Source organism: Gouania willdenowi, chromosome 13, assembly GCF_900634775.1.
Source record: "Gouania willdenowi chromosome 13, fGouWil2.1, whole genome shotgun sequence".
NCBI lineage: Eukaryota > Metazoa > Chordata > Actinopteri > Blenniiformes > Gobiesocidae > Gouania > Gouania willdenowi.
The window spans coordinates 2911684-2933961 of record NC_041056.1 but is presented as its reverse complement, the minus strand read 5'-3'; the positions used below and the strand labels follow the sequence as shown (position 1 = coordinate 2933961).

Here is a 22278-nt window from a genome sequence, read left to right as displayed (position 1 = left end):
CTGAAAACTTGTTTTATCAAATAAAAGCACATTAGATGAAGGTTCTATGCAGTTTATTAAAGGTCTTTCAGAGTAAATTGTTAGTGAGTGATTATAATACACGCTGACTCCACCCACAGCTGGTCTGACTTTTATTTTGATGGGTTTGTAGGCGGGGCTTTCCAAAAAAAGCAGCAATGTTAATTCACAAAAACTAAAAACCAACTAAATAAATACCTTTACAGAGAAATATTGACTATTTACACATCAGTGGGAATCCAGAACCAGGACTAGAACCAAGACCAGAAACCTCCTCAAAGTCAGAGTTCTGGTTTAAATTCTTTAAACGAACTGGAAGTATTTATTTATTTTTTATTTTACAAAAACATTATAAACAAGGTTTAATAAAAACATTTGTTTTAAGAAAAAAATCACTTTGGAAATATTTTCACAGCTTAACAAAATATTTCTACAAATACAGACCTCTGAGATTAAAGTCAGGATTAAAACAGATTGGGATTTAAAGTTAAAAAACAAAACAAAAAAACAGACAAAATTAAAGCCAGAATGATCGAAACGAGTCAGGATTTGTGATCAAAGTCAGGATTTGATAATTCAGTTTTTTTTGTTTTTTTTTAAGTTAAAGTCTGGATTATTTAAGTCAAGATTTAGATGAAGGAAGTCGATCCTTAATAAGAAAGTTTTTGAATCTGAGATATTTTTGTCGACAAACAGCCAATCACAGCGGGTGTTGAGTCCGAGGACCGGGGTCTGTCACTCCCTCATGCACACGCTGCAGCGGCCCACATTGTCTGCCCCCTGGTCTAGCTTTAGCGTGGCGGCGCCGTGGGCCCCGCCCGCTGTCAGCCAGAAGCTGTAGATGTTGGAGAAGTAGTGGCAGCTGCCGCGCGCACCCTGACACTCCATGAAGGGCTGAGCGCGGAAACGCAGCAGGCAGCTCCCTGACGACGTCAGTGATTGGCCACCGCCCTCGTCCCCGGTGCCGGTGTGCTGGGTTGGTCACAAAGAAACATTGGCTACCTATAAAGTGACATCATCATAAAAAGGTTAGTGGGTGAACTCTGGTTCTCACCATGAGGAAGGAGAACCCGGTCCACAGACTCTTCCAGCGGGGTGGGCATGCCGGGTGTCCGGAGCCTTGGCTGTGCAGAGCGATGGCGCTCGACCTGGCCTCACACACAACGCACCGGCTGATGTGTTCTATTATTGTGGGACCAAGAACCGGCACCGTGGGAACCGGTGCATCCGTGGAGAGCCAATAGGACTTGTCGTTGCGTCCGGCGTACGAGCAGCTTTTGGAGTTACAGGAAGAGAACGGCATTGTGGAGAAGACCCGCAGGCAGGAACCGGCCTGACCTGGAATGGAGCAGAACCAACCTGTCAGCAGAACCCTTTAAGGTCCACACAGTCGGACTCCGGGAGGCGGTACTCACCGAGGTCCTGAGTATGAGCTTTCTCCTGACCCTCCAGGTACAGCAGACTGAACCCCTCCCACAGAAGTCTCATGTTGCTCGGGCAGGACGGGATCCTCGAGGACTGGCTGTGCATCACCAGCAAGAAACCAGGGTTCCTGCACTGAGTCGGTCCTGGAGGTCCAACGTCACCGACGGGACCGCGGTCGCCTGGACACAAAAGCCTCAGCTTTACAATCGTCGCTCGTTTTGGACTTCAGCGCGCAGGAACCCACCTTTCATCCCGGTGTCTCCTCTCTGTCCTGGTAATCCCGGTTCTCCTTGCTCTCCATCTGGACCTGAGGGTCCCGTTAGGCCGATGGCTCCGGGCGGTCCGGGGTTGCCTTTCTGACCTGAAACACAGAAGTGAAACCAACAGGATGTTCCCTTTAGTGGTTTGGTTTAAAACTAAGGGGCCGCTCTGATGTCCGTGTGTGGGCGGTGCCATCTAGTGGCTAAATTGTGAAATGACCCCTGAGGGACCTACAGTACTTACAGTAGGAAAGTGTTTGTAACTGCATTGCATCACATCTCTGGATATATTCATTTAGAAAACCACACTTCTCACCTCGAGGTCCGGTCATACCAGGTTCTCCTGGAGTACCAGGTTCTCCATTGATCCCTTTGCAGCCCGCTGACCCCTGTAGTCCCAGAGGAAGGGGAGCATACGCAGGACACGGAGAGACGCGCCCCATCTCCCCTTTAGGACCGGTCAGTCCGGTACGTCCTTTGGGTCCTTGGAGTCCGTCCGGTCCAGGCTGACCTGGAGGACCTCGATCACCAGGAAGCCCCATCAGACCAGGTTTACCATGAAGACCTGGAACCACCCACAGTGACATGTTACTCACAGGACTGGAGAGATCCAGGACCAACTGTTGAGTTCCCCAAATTTTTGGTTAATTTTTAATTTATCTGGATTATCTTGGTCGGTGGTGGCATAATGGTTAAGGACCTGACCTGTCTCTCCAGGGTTTCCAGGGTAGCCTCTCAGTCCTCTGAGCCCTTCTGGACCAATCATCCCCTTTGGTCCCGGACAGCCTTGGTCCCCGTTGTCTCCGATGTCTCCACAAATAGGAGGGTTTAGACCTGGCTCTCCGGTCACTCCAGCACATCCTGAAACAGAGACTCCACTTCAGAGCATGTCCAGTGTTGGAGGTGTGAGATCCTGCCACACACTCACCTGGCTCTCCTTCCAGGCCGGTATTACCAGGATCTCCAGGAGGCCCGGGAATTGGGTTTTCACATTCTGGTCCGGGATCCCCTGCAGGTCCAGGGTAACCCGGTGGGCCTGAAGCAGCAGAGACACTGAATGACCATCCAGACACTAAAGTATTTCACATCACCGCTGTTCTCACAAACCTTTGGATCCTGAAACACCGGGGGGTCCTTTGGGTCCAGGCTGGGATAAACCATGGGGTCCTGAAGGACCAGGAGGACCTTTATCACCTGGTAGACCTTTACAGCCCGGAGGACCCGGCAGAGCCAAGCCTGAGCAGACAAACACTGGATCTTAATCCCTATCCTGAGTCGGTTCAAGGTAAGTCACCGTTCATGTGGTTCACCTCGAGTTCCCACATCTCCTTTCACTCCCTTCAGTCCGTCCAGTCCATGAAGTCCAAGAGGCCCAGGAGGTCCTGCAGTAACACAGGGCGAATACAACTACACACATTGTAGAAGGAGGAATAGAATAAAACCACTGAGCTCTCAGCTGCTACAAGTACAGGTACAGCTACTTGTACTGGTAAAGGTCTTGGTTCTTGTATTGGTACTGCTACTTATATCAGAACCATTTTTATGAAGTAGTCAGTGGTCAATCCATGCTTCACTAAAATCCTCCTGGATTACGGACACGCATCATAGCCTTGGTGTAGGAGGACACAGGTTTGGACTTTTTTGGAGACGTCTCCAAAGTTTGTGTTAGTGTTATGCTGCGTTCACACCGGACGCGGCACAGAATGTTTGCGCAACCAGATTACATACAAAGTCAATGGGATAGACGCTGTAAGAGGCAAATTCTTCTCCTGTCGGTCGGTGCAGTTTGATTCACGCGACAAGAGCGTTAACCGCGGCATGAACACGGAGGGCAAAGTTAAATTACAAGGATGTCTTGACAACAGACAACAGATTGGTCTGTGTTCCATTCTGAAAATTTGGATGAGTATTGTGATACAGTCACTGGGTACATAGAATTTTGTATTGATAGGAATAGGAATGGGATCCACACAAGGTTCCTGCTGCTTAACAGAAGGTTTTCCTTGCCGCCATGATGAATTCATGTTGGGTGTGGGATACATATGTATGTGTATATATGTATATATGCATGTGTGTATCCATAAGATGAAGAGTACGTCCTTAAGACTGCTCTACTGTAAAGTGTCTTGAGATACCATTGGTTATGATTTGGCGCTATACAAATAAAAGATTGATTGATTGGTTGATTGATTGATTGACTGCTGTGTCCCAAAGAAAGTTATAAAACGGCATGCTAGTTAAAAGCCGTGGTATAATGCGAACGTGAATAAGAAAATTCAACAGCGGGCTGAGGAAATAAATCTGGTAACGCTGCAGCTTATAAACTGTCCAGATATTCACTGGAATGGTCCATTAAAGCAGCTAAATGAGCCGAGCCTATGGAGCCAAGATAGGGGGACATTTTATGGAGGGAGACCCTCGACGTATGTGGCAGGGGTTAAACTCCATCACGACTTGGAAACCTAAAAGAGGATCCATTATAAATTTTGCCCCATCTCTGCCAAATTAACTTAATGAGTTTTATTGTCGCTTTGAAACTGTAAATGTTGAACCTGTTGCTTTTCCTGCTTGTAATGAGCAGTGTGGCTTCACCATCCTGATTTCCAGAGGGTCCTCTCCAGAACTAAAGCTAGGAAAGCTCCTGGACCGGACCCCGTGTCCTTAAACTGTGCTCTGAGCTACTTGCCCCTGTTCTGACAGATCTTTTCAGCATGTCACTCAAGAAGTGCATTGTTCCACTTAGCTTCAAAAGATCAATTATAATTCCAGTCCCCATGAAGACACCTGTAACTATAGGCCAGTGGCCCTCATATCTGTCTTGATAAAAACCTTTGAGCGATTGGTGCTGGATTATATCAGAGAACATATCCCTGTGTCTGTGGACCCACTCCATATTGCATACAGGAAAATCAGAAGTGTTGAGGACGCCATTTCCTTTGCTTTGTCTACAAACATCTTGATAATAAGAAATCATACGCTGGAATGCTATTCATAGACTACAGTTCAGCTTTTAACTCAATGGTCCCAACAAAGCTTATTCATAAACTCAAATACTTTGGACTTGATGATGCTATTTGTAAATGGATTTTTAATTTTTTAACTTGTTATTGACTTTTGTCATTGAATTAGAGCTCTAATATCAGTAATATTGCTAAGAAAGACTTCACCCAAAATGCTAAGATTTTTTTAAACTTCTACTATTGCGTAATTGAGAGTGCTTTAACCACTTGTATTACTGTGTGGTTTCATAATCTCACTCTGAAAGAAAAAAAATGCTTTAAACAAAGTGGTTGGCTCAGCCAGCAGGACCATTGGCTCCTGGAGGCCACACATAAAGCCAGACTCTTAAATTGAGCTATAAAAATAGTGAATGATGCCTCAGGCCACCCTGCCAAGTCTATCTTTGAAATGCTTCCTTCAGGGAAAAGGTATCGCTCTATCAAATGTTCTACATGCTCACCATTTGAGAAGTTTTTTTCCCACAAGCTGTGATGACTAAACGAGGCATTTTCATTTTGTATGGACTTTTTATTGTACAGAATTGACCCACTAGTATTTTATGTGGTTTTATGTGACTCTTTATTGTACAGTATTTGACATTATAGTATTTTTAGTGGCATTGACTGATTGATTGATTTGTGGTTGTTTGTTTTTTTATTGTGAATTGTCTTTTTAAATGTTGACTGCACTTTGAGCTCCTTGTTCATTTTTTTCCAATGTGGTTTTCATACTGCAAATGGCTAATAAACTGAACTGAACTAAACGTTCCCGATTTTCCATGACATTCGTCATTCGCCTGAGTTGAAAATATTGACCTCTAGCAAATGTTTCAGGTTACACGCAGTTGAGACAGACAATCAGTCGTTTTTTGACAATGACCTCAGGACGTCAACACGGACACCGTTCTTTCACCCATTTCAGCATGGAGGAGAAAATAATGGTGGCGGTGTGTGACCACACGGAGCTCTAAAACACAGCCAGTTTTTTTTTTTTACCTTTACCAGACCAGGAGGAATTTGTTGCAGCTCCTGAAGAAAGAGTTGGATGTGTCGCTGGTTAACCTGGTGAATCAGGCACGCCGGCGTCAACCATTTTGACGGCACTCCAGCTTCCACAGAAAGTAAAGAGCATCGATTTTATTGATGTCATCTATAGTTGCTAGTTAAAAGAAAGGGAGTCTGGTTGGCGGCGCTTTTATATTAGCTTCAGACGCATATTGAGCGAATAAGGGGAAAACTTTTTTCAATCCTGCGGAAGCTTTCACGCAATTTTAAAAGGTTTTAATTAATTTAGCCTAGAGTTTAGATTCTTGCAATATGTGTCTTTGTTTACATGTGTTCTGAGTGTTGATTGGCTGGGATGCTGGGGAAAGGGTGGGCGTTACAACGACCTCCATTAAAGCCTGTAAAACTGTAATAACGGCTCGAGTCACGTCATTACAACACCTTTTAGGCTGCAATGAGTGTGCGCATCCCCTGCCCCCCCCTCCCATCTCGCTGTGCGAGGCACCGCGCTATTAATCTACTGGCTGCAATACTTTCAATAAAATAATAATTTACGTCAGGTTTGCCTCGGGCTCGGGCCTACAATTTAAGTTCATGGGTCAGGTCGGGCTTTATGTCCACGGGCCCAGGTCGGGTCGGGCTGGATTTTTTGGGCCCGAACTAAACTCTAATCTAGCACCTTCCTTTCCAACAGGGGGCAGCGATGTAGCACTTGGTTTACTGTTTTTCTTCAGATTGGGGATAAAACGCAAGTTAAAGACAACGTTAGACGTGTTGGACAGTGAAGAGGTAGATGGGATGCTACAGCAACTTCTGTTTTCATGAAACTGTTGCTGAAATGTGACGGTTCCAAGGTCTGGCATCTGGTCATTGGGTGATGATGAAGACGAATCAAACTGTTTGGACATATCTGATGATATTTGGTCTTTGAACACAGGGTGCTGGACAAACCTTGGAGCCCGGTTGAGCCTTGAGATCCTGGAGGTCCATCAGCACCGGCTTTACCAGGGAGTCCAGGAAGGCCAGGCTGTCCTCTGGGTCCTGGAGGACCAATCACACCTGGGGGACACAAGCAGGATCGGGTTATACTCTTTAAAGGTCTACGCCTGCTCTCGGCATGAGACGCTTTCAATCAGTCAGTATAGCTTTCTCCCAGGAACTGTGAGAGAGGGTCATTGACGGAAAATCACCCTGAAAGAACCTTCACAGCCGTATTTGTTGTGGAGGAACAGTAGATGGTTCCAGGGTAAGTTATTGGTGCTGGAGGAATGTTTCTGTACCTGTATCGCCTGGTTCTCCGGAGATGCCCGGGTCCCCTTTGCAACCTTTATGTCCTGGAACGCCAAGATAACCAGGAACTCCAGGATCTCCTCGAAGTCCAGAAGGTCCTGAAAGACAGAAAATAATTAGATTAGAACCAGATTCATGTCTGAAATCTTTAATATTTAGACATTCTTTACTTCCCAACCAGAACCGAATCATCACCTGAAGGTCCAAAGTTTCCAGAAAGGCCTCTGTTTCCTGGTGGGCCAGGACAACCTGTAGAGTCCCCTTTAGCGCCTGAAACACAAAGACTTATGTATTCTGCTGACGGACGGAGGGTTGGACATGTCAGGGTGAAGAGGAAACCTTGTACCTTTAGGGCCCGAACATCCCGGGTTTCCAGGCAGTCCAGGATAACCTGGGAGTCCTTTGTCCCCCTATAAGGAGAGAGACCAGATCTGTGTCACTGACTGTGAGACTAGGATTAGAAATTAGTCCTCATTTTATTTGTCTGAGCATCTGAGGACATCTAATTACACACTGTACTGTCCTCTGTCTCATACCAGATTTCCAGTTATTCCCGGGAAGCCAATGAGTCCTGGACGCCCCCCTAGTCCAAGTAGTCCAGGAGGTCCTGGTCGACCGTAAGAGCCAGGAGGTCCTGGAGGTCCAGGGATTCCTGAGGGTCCACTGAATCCTGGTAGACCAGGCTTGCCTGTAGCACCTTGCACACCTTTAGTGCCTGCAAAGAAGCATGGTTTAATGTGGACCAGTCACATCTCACAGAGAAACAGAGGATCCTGCTCTGACCTCGTGGACCAGGAAACCCAATGAGGCCAGTCGGTCCCAGTTGTCCCCCCTGTCCTTTGATAGGGATTAAGTTGATTGTTCCTGGCGGTCCTGGAGCTCCTTTACAGCCTGCAGGAACACGGAGAGGATCAGGCACCCGAGGGGGGCTGACTCCACAGTAATTTTACTGAGTCCTACCTTTCTGCCCCTTTGGCCCTACACATCCTTGGGCTCCATCCAACCCATCTGTTCCTCTTTCTCCAGTCTTTCCCAGTGCTCCGGGTGCCCCTGTTGGTCCTTTGGTCCCTGGTAGTCCTTCCTGGCCCTTGATCCCCATAAGCCCTAAAACAACATTCTGTTTAACTGAGTTCAAACTAAAAACTTTGGTCCGAGGACACTACTTACCTTTCTGTCCATTTGGTCCCGCCACACCTGAGTCTCCGACTGGACCTGGAGGGCCCTGAGGCCCAGGGTACCCAGGATAACCTGAAGAACCTGGTTTACCAGTCTCACCTTGGACTCCAAAACCTGGAGGACCCCCTGGCCCAGGGTCACCTTTCTGTCCTAGAAAACCTGAGGGAAACAGGGCAGGGTCGGACGAGGACTTTGAGAGTCACGTCAAAACCTTTAGGGACAACTGTTACCTGGAGGTCCGATGTCTCCCTTGGGACCTGGGAGACCCCTCAAACCAGGTAGTCCCACATCACATTGGTGGAGTGCTGCCCCTGGAAGTCCGTTGATTCCTGGGTCTCCATCATCTCCTTTGTGGCCTTTGGCTCCAGAAACCCCAGGGACTCCTTGGATTCCTGGAGATGAGAGAGTCATGTAAGTTGGGATTGGGTATTTGGTTCCAAAACTTATGAACTGATGGAGGCGTTCATGATCAACCTCAATTGTTTGTTTGAGTATCACCTGGTCGTCCATCGATGCCAGGGGAACCAGGCACTCCTTTTGGTCCTTGTGCACCTGGCAGTCCTGGAAAGCCGATGGGTCCAGATGGCCCAACTCTTGAGTCCCCAGCTGGACCCTTGAGTCCAGAAGGACCTGGGGACCCTGGAGAGCCTTTGACAAACACAGAAGCGGTCATTCAGTAAAGCTGCTGAAGATTAAGATCCAATCCTGAGTCTTTCCTGTATCTGAACATCCCAGAGGCCTGCAAAGACCCCTCCAACATGGACCAGAACAACAACCAAACCAAAATAATGAAGAAAGGTGGAGGCAGAGGTTTACAGAATGGTAGACTACCTGGCTCTCCACTGTAACTAAGGCCGTCTGGTCCTTCTTCTCCAGTCTCTCCTACTGAACCTTGGGATCCTGGAGAGGGGTGGGGTGGGGGGATTAGTGCTAATATAAAAGACAGGTGAAGGACAGGAACAGGTTTATGAATACCTTGTCTTCCAGGAACACCAGGAAGTCCATCCTGGCCTTTGTCTCCTTTCGGTCCATCTGGACCTGTGCGACCACGAAAACCAGGAGGACCAGGAAGACCTGAGAAACCTGAGAGGGCAGACAGGTAAGATGAAGTGGAACCGGTGAGAGACGAGATTTACTTGGATAAGATTAGGTGAGAGGTTACCTATTGTTCCAGGATCTCCCTTTTGTCCCAGAGCTCCATGGTTTTGGGACACGCAGGGCAGAGTGTCACCTGGTGGTGAAAAGTGAAACTGCTGAAATGTTTCAGTGTTGGTTGATTTTTGCACAGGGTCAGTGTCATGGGTAAGAGGTCAGAGGTCAGGATCAATAACATGGAGAGATGTTTCACCTTTGGCTCCTTTCTGTCCTGGAAAACCTGGAAACCCAATTAGACCTGGATCTCCAGGAGGCCCTCGTTCTCCAATGACTCCCACCACTCCTGGTCCAGGATCACCTGCGGGTCCTGTTAGTCCTTTAGGTCCCATCGCTCCAGGAGGGCCGACTTCTCCTTGTTCCCCAGACAAACTCTCTCCCTGAACACAGCAGTGCCCCCAATAGGCCGTCAGTGGAGCCCAATGTTAGTAGTTCTACTTCCAAGACTGTGTTCTCCTACCGCAGGACCGGGGTTTCCAGGGACTCCCGAGGGTCCATCTAGTCCACTTCTCCCTGGGAACCCAGGTCTACCTGGAGCACCTTGCGGACCTCTGCTTCCCTTCAAACCTGCACAGCACGCACTGTTCAAATGAACCGAAACCCTCTCAGAGAGTCGTGGGCATCCAGGAGCAGGAGCCAAAGATCAGGACTATCAGTGAGGGGCGGAGCCTGAAGCTTGACGAGCTACTGCATAGTTAAGTAACATTTCAGAACCATAGGAGGCAGCACAACCAGCTCATGTAATAAAGACTACAAACTAAAGCAGCTTGTTTGTCTGTAACTTCATGTTCATTAAAGTCTGACTTTTTTTAATCTCTGATCTTTATCTTAGTTTTAAAGTTAATATTCTGACGTGCAATAAACATGTTAATGAGCATAGTAACTCCACCCCATTCATTAATTCAATTCAATTCAACTTTATTTGTATAGCACAATTTACAACAAAGTAATCTCAATGTGCTTATCAAAATATAAAATTCATAATAAGAAAGAAAAAAACCAACAAGATCCACATGCGCACAATAACTCCACCCTCTCCTGTTAACAAGAAAAGTAGCCCCACAGCAAACCATTAACGTGAGCGGAGCCTAATCTGTTGAAGCCAGAAAAGTCCAGATTAAAAGTCATGTGACCAAAGGGACTGACCTTTGACCTCCACCACCGTGAAATCTCCTTTTTGCCCTTTGAACCCAGAGACGCCCTGAAATCCAACCAGACCCTACAAACAAACAAACAAACAAACAAAGAGTCAGCTGAGACTTCTGGGTTCAATTTCTGACTTTCTGACTGACCTCGGGGCCCCTCAGTCCTCGCTCCCCAGGTGAACCTAGCTCTCCTCTCATGCCTTGGGGTCCTGGGGATCCTCTGAACCCAGGCGGCCCAGCATTCCCCTGAAGTCCCGGGGGGCCACTGAGGAGACGGAGCGGACCACAAGAGCATTCGCCATGATCTCCTGAGACAGCAGAGATGGGTGGAGTTAGAATACATACCACCTCAACTCTGACAATAAACCTTTCATACCACCTTCATTCAATACCTCAAACTTTCGGTCACAACAATGGCCCTTTAATACCACTAATGTACTGTGACATACTACCTTTAGTTAAAAACTTTAAATATAGTAACAAATTAAATCCCTTAAATTCCACGTTAAATCAAACAATGACATTTTTCCACTACCTTAAATCTTTCATCTTCGATGTAACCATTCAGTAAAATAATGAATACCACCTTAACTCTCACAAAGATATTTTCATACCAACTTAAATACCCTCTAAACCCTCTAAAGTGTTGTTACCTAACCTTTGAACCCCGGGAAGCCCTGTACTCCTGGCGGTCCCTGTGAACCAGGCTCTCCATTCTCTCCCTGTACTCCAGGCAGACAGTATCGACCTGTTAGAAAAGTTTCAAAGGTCAGAACCATGAAACTGGATTCATGTTAACTCCACATTAAGGTTGGTACCTGGGACACCTGGCTCTCCTTTCGGTCCTTGTGGTCCAGGCTGTCCAGGTTTTCCAGGTTCTCCAGGAAATGGACCGTTTTTAAACCTCTCACCAGGATCTCCTCTTTCCCCTTTGGGTCCCGGGATCCCTCTCTCACCCACGAGACCCGGTGGTCCTGAAGTAACAAAGAACAGGCATACCACCTTAAAATACCGCTTTAAATGATCCCTGATTTTTTGATGCAACAACTCTCTCATACCGCCTTAAATGTGACTTCCTTTCTGTGCTCATTAATGTATTCCTAATCATGACAACAATAACCTAATACCACCTTAAATCTTTCCACATCACCTTCAATCTAACTTGAACAATTCCATTCCACCTTATATATTAAAAAAAAAGAAACACTTTTATACTACCTTGAAACTACCAATTCATACCACCTTAAATATGTCATTCACTGAAAGGACATTTAAAAAACATTAATACCTCCTTAAAGCTACGAATTAATCTTTGATACCACCTTAAATCTGTCACCTTCAATAATATTTAATCAAGACAAATGTACAAATACCACCTTAAGTTTAACCACAATGCTACCACATTTAACATATAAAGACATTATTTATTATACCACCTCATATCTACTTAAGACACAATTGTTCCACTTTAAGACTGACAATGACTGTTTCTTGCTACCCTAAATATGACACCAAAAATATATTATAAAATATTTCTTAGTACTGTATATAAATACAACCTTAAATTGTCTAACTTGGTCTAGTTCCACCTTAAATCTGCTGCTGTTTTCTCATCGGCTCACTGACCTGGCGTAGACCTTCCTAGAGCTCCTGACGTTCCTGGTGTTCCCATTACACCTTGTTCTCCGATTGGTCCTGTGGGTCCCGATTCTCCAGGTTCTCCGTCTTCACCTGAAGGAGGAAGTGATGATGTCACAACCAGCAGGTGAAGACGCTATGAGCCCCTTGGTCAGTGAGTGTCACCTGTGTGTCTGATGTCAGCTTGCTGAGGAAAGCCTTTAGAACCAGGATCTCCCACAAAGCCCTACAGGACATCATCATCATCATCATCAATCATCATCATCATCATCATCATCAATCATCATCAATCACTGACCTTTGGACCTTCTTGTCCAATCAGACCTGGTAATCCGGGGCTTCCTTGCATCCCCTGAAGGAACAGAATGTTAGAACATCAGTAAACACTGGGAGAACTCAGAGGAAGGTTGGAAGTTCACACTCACGCTTGAACCTTTTCCTCCGGTTGGACCAGGTTTACCTGAGGAACCCTGGAATTCAAACAAAACAAACTGAGCTGACTGAGATCTACTGTGTGCTGATGAAGGAGATGTTTAGGAACCAATGAGGAACCAATGAGGAACCTACCCGATGTCCAGGCAAACCTACGATGCCCTTCTCTCCTTTGATCCCAGGGAAAGCATCCAGACCCTGAAACACCAAAAACTGATGTTGGTCGTTTAGAACACAAATCAAGGTTCCTGATGTTCTGAACACGCTCACATTCATGTGTTCACACACATCAGGAGAACCTGAGGTTTGAACTTACGGGCAGTCCCTGAACTCCACAGGCTCCCTTCACTCCTGGGACTCCCTGAAGAATCCAACAGAACCAACATTAGAAAATGAAAGAGGACATATTACGCAATTTTTCACCCATCTTCATTTGTTCTAAGAACCCCAAAAATATAATATTTTAGGTTTATTTTCCCAAACTCGCCTTTTTTCCAGAGTTTTACACTTTCTGAGCAATTCTAAAATGGGGCCGTTTTGTGGCCTACTTATGCATATTCATGAGTGGGCGTGTCTATAGACGCGAGAGGGTATTTTCTATAGACGCTAGAGGGTGTGTCTATAGACGCTAGAGGGTATTTTCTTTCGCGAATTCATTTGTGATGTCACAAATGTGTAAAACTTGAAATGAGCAATTTTCTCTGTGTTGTAAGACTTACACCGACCACAAACAAACAATTGGATGGATTTATTTCACATTTTGTGTGCCGTGTAGACACTCAAGTTACCTCATTTGTGTTCAAAAAGACTGCAAAAGTGGATTTTTTATAAAAACCACTGGACCTCAGCAACAGAGCCAGGTGAAAATAATCCTGCTCTTGAAAGTGAGAGTGAGAATCTTGTGCTCCAAAGAGAACCTTGTAGAACCAACAGAAGGTTCAGAGGTGGAGCTCTAATACAGCGGAGTACTGCTGCGCTCTGAGACCCACCTGCTCCCCCTTCAGGTAAAGGTCCTCTGGAGGGTCGACGTACTCAAATGGTCCTGGAGGTCCCTGCAGACCCTGCTCCCCCTGTGGACACACACAGTACGGCACTGAACCGTTACTATGGAGACCACACTGTCACACACATTGTGTGTGCGTATGCACGTACCTCGTCTCCTTTCTGCCCGGATAATGATCTTCCTTTCTGTCCCTGAAACACACACACACACACGAACACACACACACACACACACACACACACACACACACACACACACACACACACACACACACACACACACACACACACACACACACAGAGTTGATGATGATGATGGGGGGTGATCCTCTGACCTTCAGATGAATCATCTTTGAACTTACAGGAGAACCTCTGGGACCAGGAACTCCAGGAAGACCCTGGAAACACAAACAACATCAGTGAGGAACCTTTGAAGAACCTTCCATGACGTTGTAATTTGCTGTAAATAAATCCTTAGGAAGTCGCTGAGGTTCAGGTTTAATGATGTTCTAAAACTCACATTCAACCCGTCCAGACCAGCCGGACCTGAAGCTCCTCTTGGCCCCAGGACTCCTTGTTCACCCTGAAACCCAAAACAACATAAAGAACACAGAACAATAAACACACAAACTGGAGCTTGTAAACAACAACAAGAAGGAAACAACATATAGGAAGGATAAAGTGAATTAATTAACCCGACTTTACAGAACCTAAACTAAACCTACTTATCTTAACCCATTTTAACACAACCTAGTCGAACTTATATCAGAATCAGAATCAGAATCAACTTTATTGGCCAGGGGTGAATGAATACACACGAGGAATTTCTTTTGGTGACCTGTGCTCTCTCAGGTAGTGTAACATTAAATAATAACAATCAACTAGAATAAAGAAAAATAAATAAAATAAAGAAAAATAAATGAAAAAAGAAGTATAAACATAAATATAAGAGTAGTTAGACTAATATGTGCAAACTAAATAAAAATAACAAGATAATAATAATAATAATAATAATAATAATAATAATAATAATAATAATAATAATAATAATAATAATGAAATAAAATAAAAATACAATAATAATAATAATAAGATAATAGTGCAGTAGTGCATTGATGAGTAGTGCAAATAGGTGAACATTTAAATGAAAAAATTATGTCCATGAACATTTCGCAGTGACAGGTTGTTCCAGGGTTGTTATGTTTAGTTCCATGGTTATTTCACAGAACCAGGTCTGACACTATATTATATCAGACTAATTTAACTTAACCTAACTCTTACCTTAACACAACTAAACCAAACTTGACTCAAGTATACTTAACTTAACCAATGATAATTTAACCTAACCCAACTAACTAAACTCAAATGTGTTTATTATAATTTAATTCCCTAATTTAAATTAACCTAATTCAAATCAAACTAACCTAACCCAACCTATTTCCACTATTAAATTGCCAGACTAACTTGAGTTAGACTGGCTTAGTTTAAACTTATCCAAACCAAACCAAACCTAAGCTAACCTGTTTTTGTTGATATATATAATATATATACTGTACATATAAATATTGATCCTGTTGTTATTGATCCATTATTATATTTAATTTAATCCAGATGTTTGTTTACTTGCCTGCAGTCCAGGTAGTCCTCGCTGTCCCACGTCTCCCTGTTGGATACAGAGGTGCATGTTTACTCTTTGATTACAGTTTGTTTACAGTTTGTTTACTGTAGCCTTATTCTACAAAGCTGAATTTCCTCATATCACGCTAACTTCAGAATTAACTCCATGTGTTTTGTGCTACGACTGGTTTAAATTAGTTACTGATGCTAAACGGCTAACCTGGTCCAGAGCAAGTTAAGCCCCGCCTCCTGACCAATCAGTTCTCTTGGAGAAATGGTGGATTGTGAGGATGAAGTGAGGTGCACAGCGGTGAGTGCAGACCTTCATTCATAGGTGTATACATGCACTGTGTTAGCGTTAAGTGAAGCTAACGTACAGTGATCCGTATGACAGAATCTAGTTTCGTTGTACAAGTTAACTCCATGTGTACTGTTTAAGGTAATAAATGACAATAATAATAACTCACGGGAACTCCAGGAAACTGAATAAAGAAAAATGCTGGTGCTCCAGGAAGTCCCTTCATTCCCAATGAGCCCTGCAGAGTTCAACTGAGATCAACAACAACAACAACAAAAACAACAACAACTGCAGTACTGCTGCTTCAAATAATAATAAACATGCAACGAAATCTTCAAAATTGTTCCCAAAAGTGACAAAACATTAAACATTAAAATACAGTTTCCTGATTTAATCGTGAATCCTACACTTTTTAGTTTTATTTGTTTTTTTGTCATTGTTTGTTTTCTGTTTTCATGGGTTTTTGTTTTTTGCGTCGTCACGTTAACTCTGAACTGGATTTAATTTGAGCTTCTAACTTTGTATTTTTTGACCATGTGAGGATGTTTTAAACTTAAAAGCTGAAGCTCTAAAAACGTTCATCTTTCTCTTTTAATGCTTTAATGCTTTTTTTTATTGCGGTTCTGACCGGTTCTCCGTCGGGTCCTTGCTCTCCTGGTAGTCCGCCCTCTCCTCGCTCTCCTCTGGTTCCGTTACATCCGTCCTCTCCTGGAGCACCTGGACCTCCAGGGTGTCCCGGGAGTCCCTGACAGTTGAAAGGGTAACATAAGGTGAGGTACTGACATCACTACCTACCAATCAGAAGAGCCGGCCAGTGTGTGTGTCTGTGGGGGGGGCTTCTTACCGACACACCCACTAAACCTGGAAACCCGGAAACGCCGATGATTCCCTGAAGACAGAGACAGAAACATGTGAGGGTTAGCTTAGCATGTAGCGGCGCTGACTGAGTGGGGTCAAAGGTTAAGGGGTGGGGCTATGTTATCAGGTCACCTTAAATGCCCAATCATGCGTTCAGATTTTTGTGCACCTCTAAAACAAACCAATCAAGATCCATTAGTCAACTCACCGGTTCCCCCTTCAGCCCAGGAGCCCCCGTTGACCCCTCGTATCCTCTCAGACCTTTCTCTCCAGGAGGCCCCTGAGAGCCAGGGAAGCCTGGCGGGCCCGCTGGACCCTGCCCCCCAGGAGAACCTGGAGAACCCTGCAGAGCCAAAAATAAAACCAGGATTGATGTCAGTCCCAGAAAAAGTTTAAGATATTTATTTATTTATTGTTCGAACATTAAAACAGAAATCAAGAGCTGAAATAGTGTGTGTGTGTGTGTGTGTGTGTGTGTGTGTGTGTGTGTGTGTGTGTGTGTGTGTGTGTGTGTGTGTGTGTGTGTGTGTGTGTGTGTGTGTGTGTGTGTGTGTGCGCGTGCGTGCGTGCGTGCGTGTGTGTGTGCGTGTGTGTGTGTGTGTGTGTGTGAGGATTGTGGGAAAGCTTCTGTCTCACTGACTCTCACAGACGAACGGTTTCAGAGAAAAGAGACGAAAAACAAAAGATCGGAACTGTCAGAGAACATCACACACACAATTACACACGCACACACACACACACACACACACACACACACACACACACACACACACACACACACACACACACACACACACACACACACACACATATACAAATACTTCCTGGTCCTGGACCTGGTAGTCTTACAGCTGCTCCTCATACTTGGATCTTCTGTCCAGTCTCTCCGAAGCCTCCACCTCCAGCAGGAGGAAGTTGTGTGTTCCTGGACCTGATCCCAGTAGTCCTCCTGGTTCCTCCTGTTCCCACTGGTTCTTTACCAAAGCTGATGGTCCTGGTACCGAGGAACACCTCCAGTGATCCTGCTTTCTGTCCAGGACCAGGAACTTGATCTGGTGTGCCTCCACTTCTACCTTGGGAGTGGTGGCCTAGTGGTTAAGGACAACAGGTTTGTAATTGGAGGGTCGCCGGTTCAAGTGTCACCCCCAACACTGTGGGATGTTGAGCAAGTCCCTTAACCCCAACTGCTCCCTGGGCACTGGGGCTGCCTACTGCTCCTCAGGGATGGGTTAAATGCATAGAACAAATGTCTAATATGTGTAAAAACATATATGACAATAAATAAAGGCGAAAGCCCTGATTCTTCTTCTCCATCTGCTCCACGTCTTGATGGTACTGCTCAGTGCTCCTACTGGACCACCTGCTTCCTAGTCCTGGTCTTTGGGTTGAGTTCTTGGATTGTCCTTGGTACTTCCTGTCCAGTTGCCACCACCCTCATCCACTTCCTGCTGCTCATGACTCCACTTCCTGCAGAGAAGACCAGAGAGGAGCATTTCCTCCTCCTCACAGAGCAGCAGTCCTCAGAGGAGATCCAGAACCAAAGAGATCCTGGTAGTCCTGACTGATCTCCTGCTCTCACTGGTCCCAGATTTTTCCTGATGTCTACAAGCCTCACAGTGAGGAGGTCAGATCCTCCATCAATGATCCCATAGGAGACAGCGATACTGATGTTGTTCCAGAGGTGACACCCAAAAAAAGAGGAGCTTAAAAAAGGAGGAGCTTAAAGAAGGAGGACCATGGACACGTTCATCGTCTTCATTAGTGATAGATAATCATGTGTACATACACACACACACACACAAATACACAATAATACACACATCCAGATATGCAATGTTACACCTAAATATGATACACACACGTGTGTGTGTGTGTGTGTGTGTGTGTGTGTGTGTGTGTGTGTGTGTGTGTGTGTGTGTGTGCGTGTGCTCACTCTTGCTCCTTTAGCAGGTAAACACTGACACCTTGAACAGTCCCTCCCTCCACACGGCTCCTCCTGATTGGCCTGAAAAACCAAAAAACTCAGCATCACTTCATTACTCCAGTGACGACAAGTGAATATTGTAAATAGTATGAATAGTATGTGAGTGCAGCACTGTGAGGGCTGATCACTTCTTCTACAGTTGTACATTTACAGCACTTATAGACAGCTCCACTAGTACTTACAGTTTAAATGATCAATTTACAGAGTTACTAAAGAATGAGTTCACTCACAATATACTTTAAGGTTTATGCAAGGATTATTCCACTTTCATTTGGTCCCAGTAAGTCGAGGAAGTGTACAGCCCTCCCTGTGCAGCCTCAGCTCTACACACAGTGACCACGTAGCGTGAAACTCATCACTGATTGGATGAGACACGGTGTCACTAGAAGTTGCTTGAAAAGTTCAAAATATTCATCGTTGAGCGACTCAGGACAAAGTCGCTGGAATTGCGTGAGTCGCGTTGTTTGATGTTGTCTCATTTACATTGATTTAGAAGTCGCGTTGGGTGTGAACGCACCTTTAGTCTGTGTGTCTGTTGTTGTGTATCTTAGTCAAACTTCTTTGCTTTAATTTTAATCTGGTGTAATGTTTATAAACAACAACAACAATCAGAGTAACAATAGTAACAAGCAGCCAATCAGAGAGCAGATCTGTTGGGTGTTGTGTCTCATTGGTCCTGTCCTCTGAAGCTGGATCAGCTGATATGTGTGGGTTAGCTTCATCTAGCCAAACATTCTCTGTACTATGAAGCAGGATATAAACACGACCTCTAACCCAGGTGGTTTCAGCCTGGCTACGTGTGCGCTCCTGTGACAAGGGGCGGAGTTAGCAGCGTCAGACCAATCACAATCACAGAGAAACCGTACAGAGCAGCCAACGTTAGCAGCTGATGAAAGATACGGCCTGCATAGTAATGCTAACCAGGTTAGCCGTTCAGCATCAGTTACCATAGTGATACAGGACACACTGAATAAATCCTGAAGTTATCGCGATAAGAATAAATCCATCTTCATGGAACAGACTCTTTGTGTTCATGTTGTGTCTCGTGTTGTGTAGAGGAATGTAAACAAGATGGAATAGATGGAGAGTTTTTATCAGATGTAACACAAACACTTTCCTTTAACGTTGAGTACCCTGACCCTACTCTTCATCATCATCATCATCATCATTATTTTATAAACAAGTCATCTTTTGGTTATAATCAATCTGTGAAACTCACCCCGAGAATTCCAAGGGGTGCTGAGAGTGCCATCAGTAAACACCTGTAGGAAACACAAGGCAAGGCAAATTTATTTATATAGCGCATTTCATACACAAGGCAACTCAATGTGCTTTACATGATAAAACATTCAATTGTTTAAAATCAATAAGAACATTTAAAATCATCAGTAAAATCAGTAAAATCAATTAAAATCATCATTACATCAACAACATGACAAAAAGTCTCTCTCTCAATCATATGCAGTAGAGAAAAAAAGTGCCTTTAACTTTGATTTAAAAATGTGAATAACACACTACGTATGTGTGTGTGTGTGTGTGTGTGTGTGTGTGTGTGTGTGTGCGTGTGTGTGTGTGTGTGTCTAAAATTATATCTGTACGTATGAAGTTTGATTTGATTTCACAAACCAGAGTGAGGTGTGGCGGAAGAGCGCAGAGCCAATCTTCATCCTCCTGAAGCTCCGCCTACACCGAGGTAACGACGTCACGATAGCGTTTGTCAGACTCCGCCTCCCATCAGATCCTCGCCACCTTTAACCGACGCGTTAAAACAATTGACATTAAATAATTCAAAAATCTTCTTTCTGTTTTTAAATCAATCATTATTTAAATAAAAAAATTATAATTAAGAAGTTTAAATTTGTACAATTAGGATTTAATTCCTTGCATCTGAAAATAAAATCCAATGAAGGAGATTAAAGTAAATGTATTTAAATGTTTTACTGGAACTGGTTCAACATCACTTCTCATTGGGTCTTTTAATTTCATGTCCCGCCCCTCAGAACTAGCCACTGATTGGACACATTTAGCTCAGATTAAATTATGTTCTTAGGGGAACAGGTTTAGTTCCTGTCTCTGTGGGTGTGTCTCTGCGTGTGTTTGGTGGGACGTGTTACATTGTGTCACACTTTGTTACATTGTGTTACACTATGTTACATCATTATGTTACACTGTGTAACACAATGTATCATGTCCCGCCAATATTGTGTTATATTGTGTTACACAGTATTACATTGTGTTACACCATTGTGTTACACCATTATGTTACACCATTGTGTTACACCATTATGTTACACCATTGTGTTACACCATTGTGTTACACCATTGTGTTACACAATTGTGTTACACCATTGTGTTACACCATTGTGTTACACCATTACGTTACACCATTGTGTTACACCATTGTGTTACACAATGGTGTTACACCATTATGTTACACCATTGTGTTACACCATTGTGTTACACCATTGTGTTAAGCCATTGTGTTACACCAATATGCTATACCATTGTGTTACACCATTGTGTTACACTGTGTTACATCATTGTGTTACACTGTTACATGATTGTGTTACACCATTGTGTTACACAGTTGTGCTACACAGTTGTGTTACACCATTGTGTTACACTGTTGTGTTACACAGTTGTGCAACACCATTGTGTTACACTGTTACATCATTGTGTTACACAGTGTTACATTGTGTCACACCATTGTGTTACACCTCTGGGTCTCAGGAACATGGATTCATTCTCACAATTGAAAGACGACCTCAAAACCCACTTATTCACAACAGCATTTCCCACCTGACCATCCTGCCCTGTCTCTGTGTTTTTAGCTTAACTTTTACTTTTGGTTTTATTATGCACTGTAAAGTGACCTTGGGGGACCTGAAAGGCTCTCATTTTTCAAATAAAATGTATTATTATTATTATTATTATTATTATTATTATTGTGTTACACTTTGTTACACCATTGTGTTACACCATTGTGTTACATCTTTGTGTTACACAGTGTTACACTGTGTTACATTGTGTATCTCTGTGTTGGGATGTTTTAAAACATTCATATTGTGTCACTATGTTTTACAGTTGTGGAGCAGCTGTTTGTGTTCATCCAAAGGCTGTTTAATGTGAAACAGATGACGTCACTCAGCAGGTAAACACACACACACACACACACACACACACACACTGGATGATTTTTAATGAAAAACTTCCCGTTTAAACACAATAAACATTGTTGATAAATAAATAAATAAATAAATAAATAAATAAATAAATAAATATAATCCTTTACTCCATACGTCACAAACACGTGACCCATGATAACGGCTCTGCATACATTCCACCTATTCATTAAACAATAAGTAATCATATTTAAAGTTATATTTTTTTATACATAACGTATATACTGTATATACATATAAATGATGTAATGACAATGATCTTCACTTTCTTTAACCATCATCATCATCATTATTATTATAATTATTATTATTATTATTATTATAAACTAATGCCGGAGCTCAGAAAAGTTTCAAATTCATTCCAGTTACACAATATTAACTCTATAATAAAGTTTACACACGCACACACTCGCGCGTGCGCATAGGTGATCTCTCCTACCTGTTCGGTTCCACGCGCTCCTCGGTACCGGTATCGAGCCGTCGGTGAAGCTGCGGCCGCGCGCGGTGCGCACACACACACACCCGCTGTCAACGCAACGGGAGCGCGCACTCCCACATCTTCCGCCTGTCTGTCAAAATAAAAGCACCGAACAGCCTTTGGTGCTCAGTGCGCGTGCGCCTTACCGCAATAACAGCTCAAGTATTTATAATAGTTGAGATTCAAAATTTGGGAAAAAATGTAATTTACTCTGATTTAAGTGGAAATAAAATAATAGTTTGTCTAGTTTTCATATTTAAGATATTTTATTTATTTTGTTTCTTACTCAACAATTGTATTTCTACAATTCTACAATTTA

At 43.9% G+C, this 22278-nt stretch overlaps 1 protein-coding gene across 1 annotated transcript; it reads right to left on the bottom strand.

The window, feature by feature from the left end:
• Positions 1-113: 113 nt before the first annotated feature.
• Positions 114-22031, bottom strand: col4a4 (collagen, type IV, alpha 4). The gene is made up of 47 exons (XM_028465039.1): positions 21921-22031; positions 19926-20048; positions 19519-19561; positions 18249-18320; positions 16524-16658; positions 16302-16346; positions 16086-16202; positions 15627-15695; positions 15170-15205; positions 14063-14125; positions 13905-13940; positions 13693-13734; positions 13530-13610; positions 12857-12901; positions 12676-12738; positions 12534-12578; positions 12407-12460; positions 12274-12334; positions 12097-12201; positions 11289-11444; positions 11129-11218; positions 10618-10778; positions 10472-10544; positions 9786-9892; positions 9522-9705; positions 9336-9404; positions 9149-9256; positions 9005-9073; positions 8672-8821; positions 8404-8565; positions 8165-8332; positions 7958-8101; positions 7781-7888; positions 7534-7712; positions 7344-7407; positions 7193-7267; positions 6988-7095; positions 6659-6766; positions 3014-3085; positions 2811-2939; positions 2632-2739; positions 2409-2564; positions 2020-2268; positions 1688-1804; positions 1434-1622; positions 1073-1356; positions 114-990 (listed from the first exon to the last, which is right to left on the bottom strand). The coding sequence occupies exons 2-47, from the start codon at positions 19964-19966 to the stop codon at positions 754-756; spliced, it is 4977 nt and encodes a 1658-aa protein (XP_028320840.1). The 5' UTR covers positions 19967-20048; positions 21921-22031; the 3' UTR covers positions 114-753.
• Between the last annotated feature and the right edge of the window lie 247 nt (positions 22032-22278).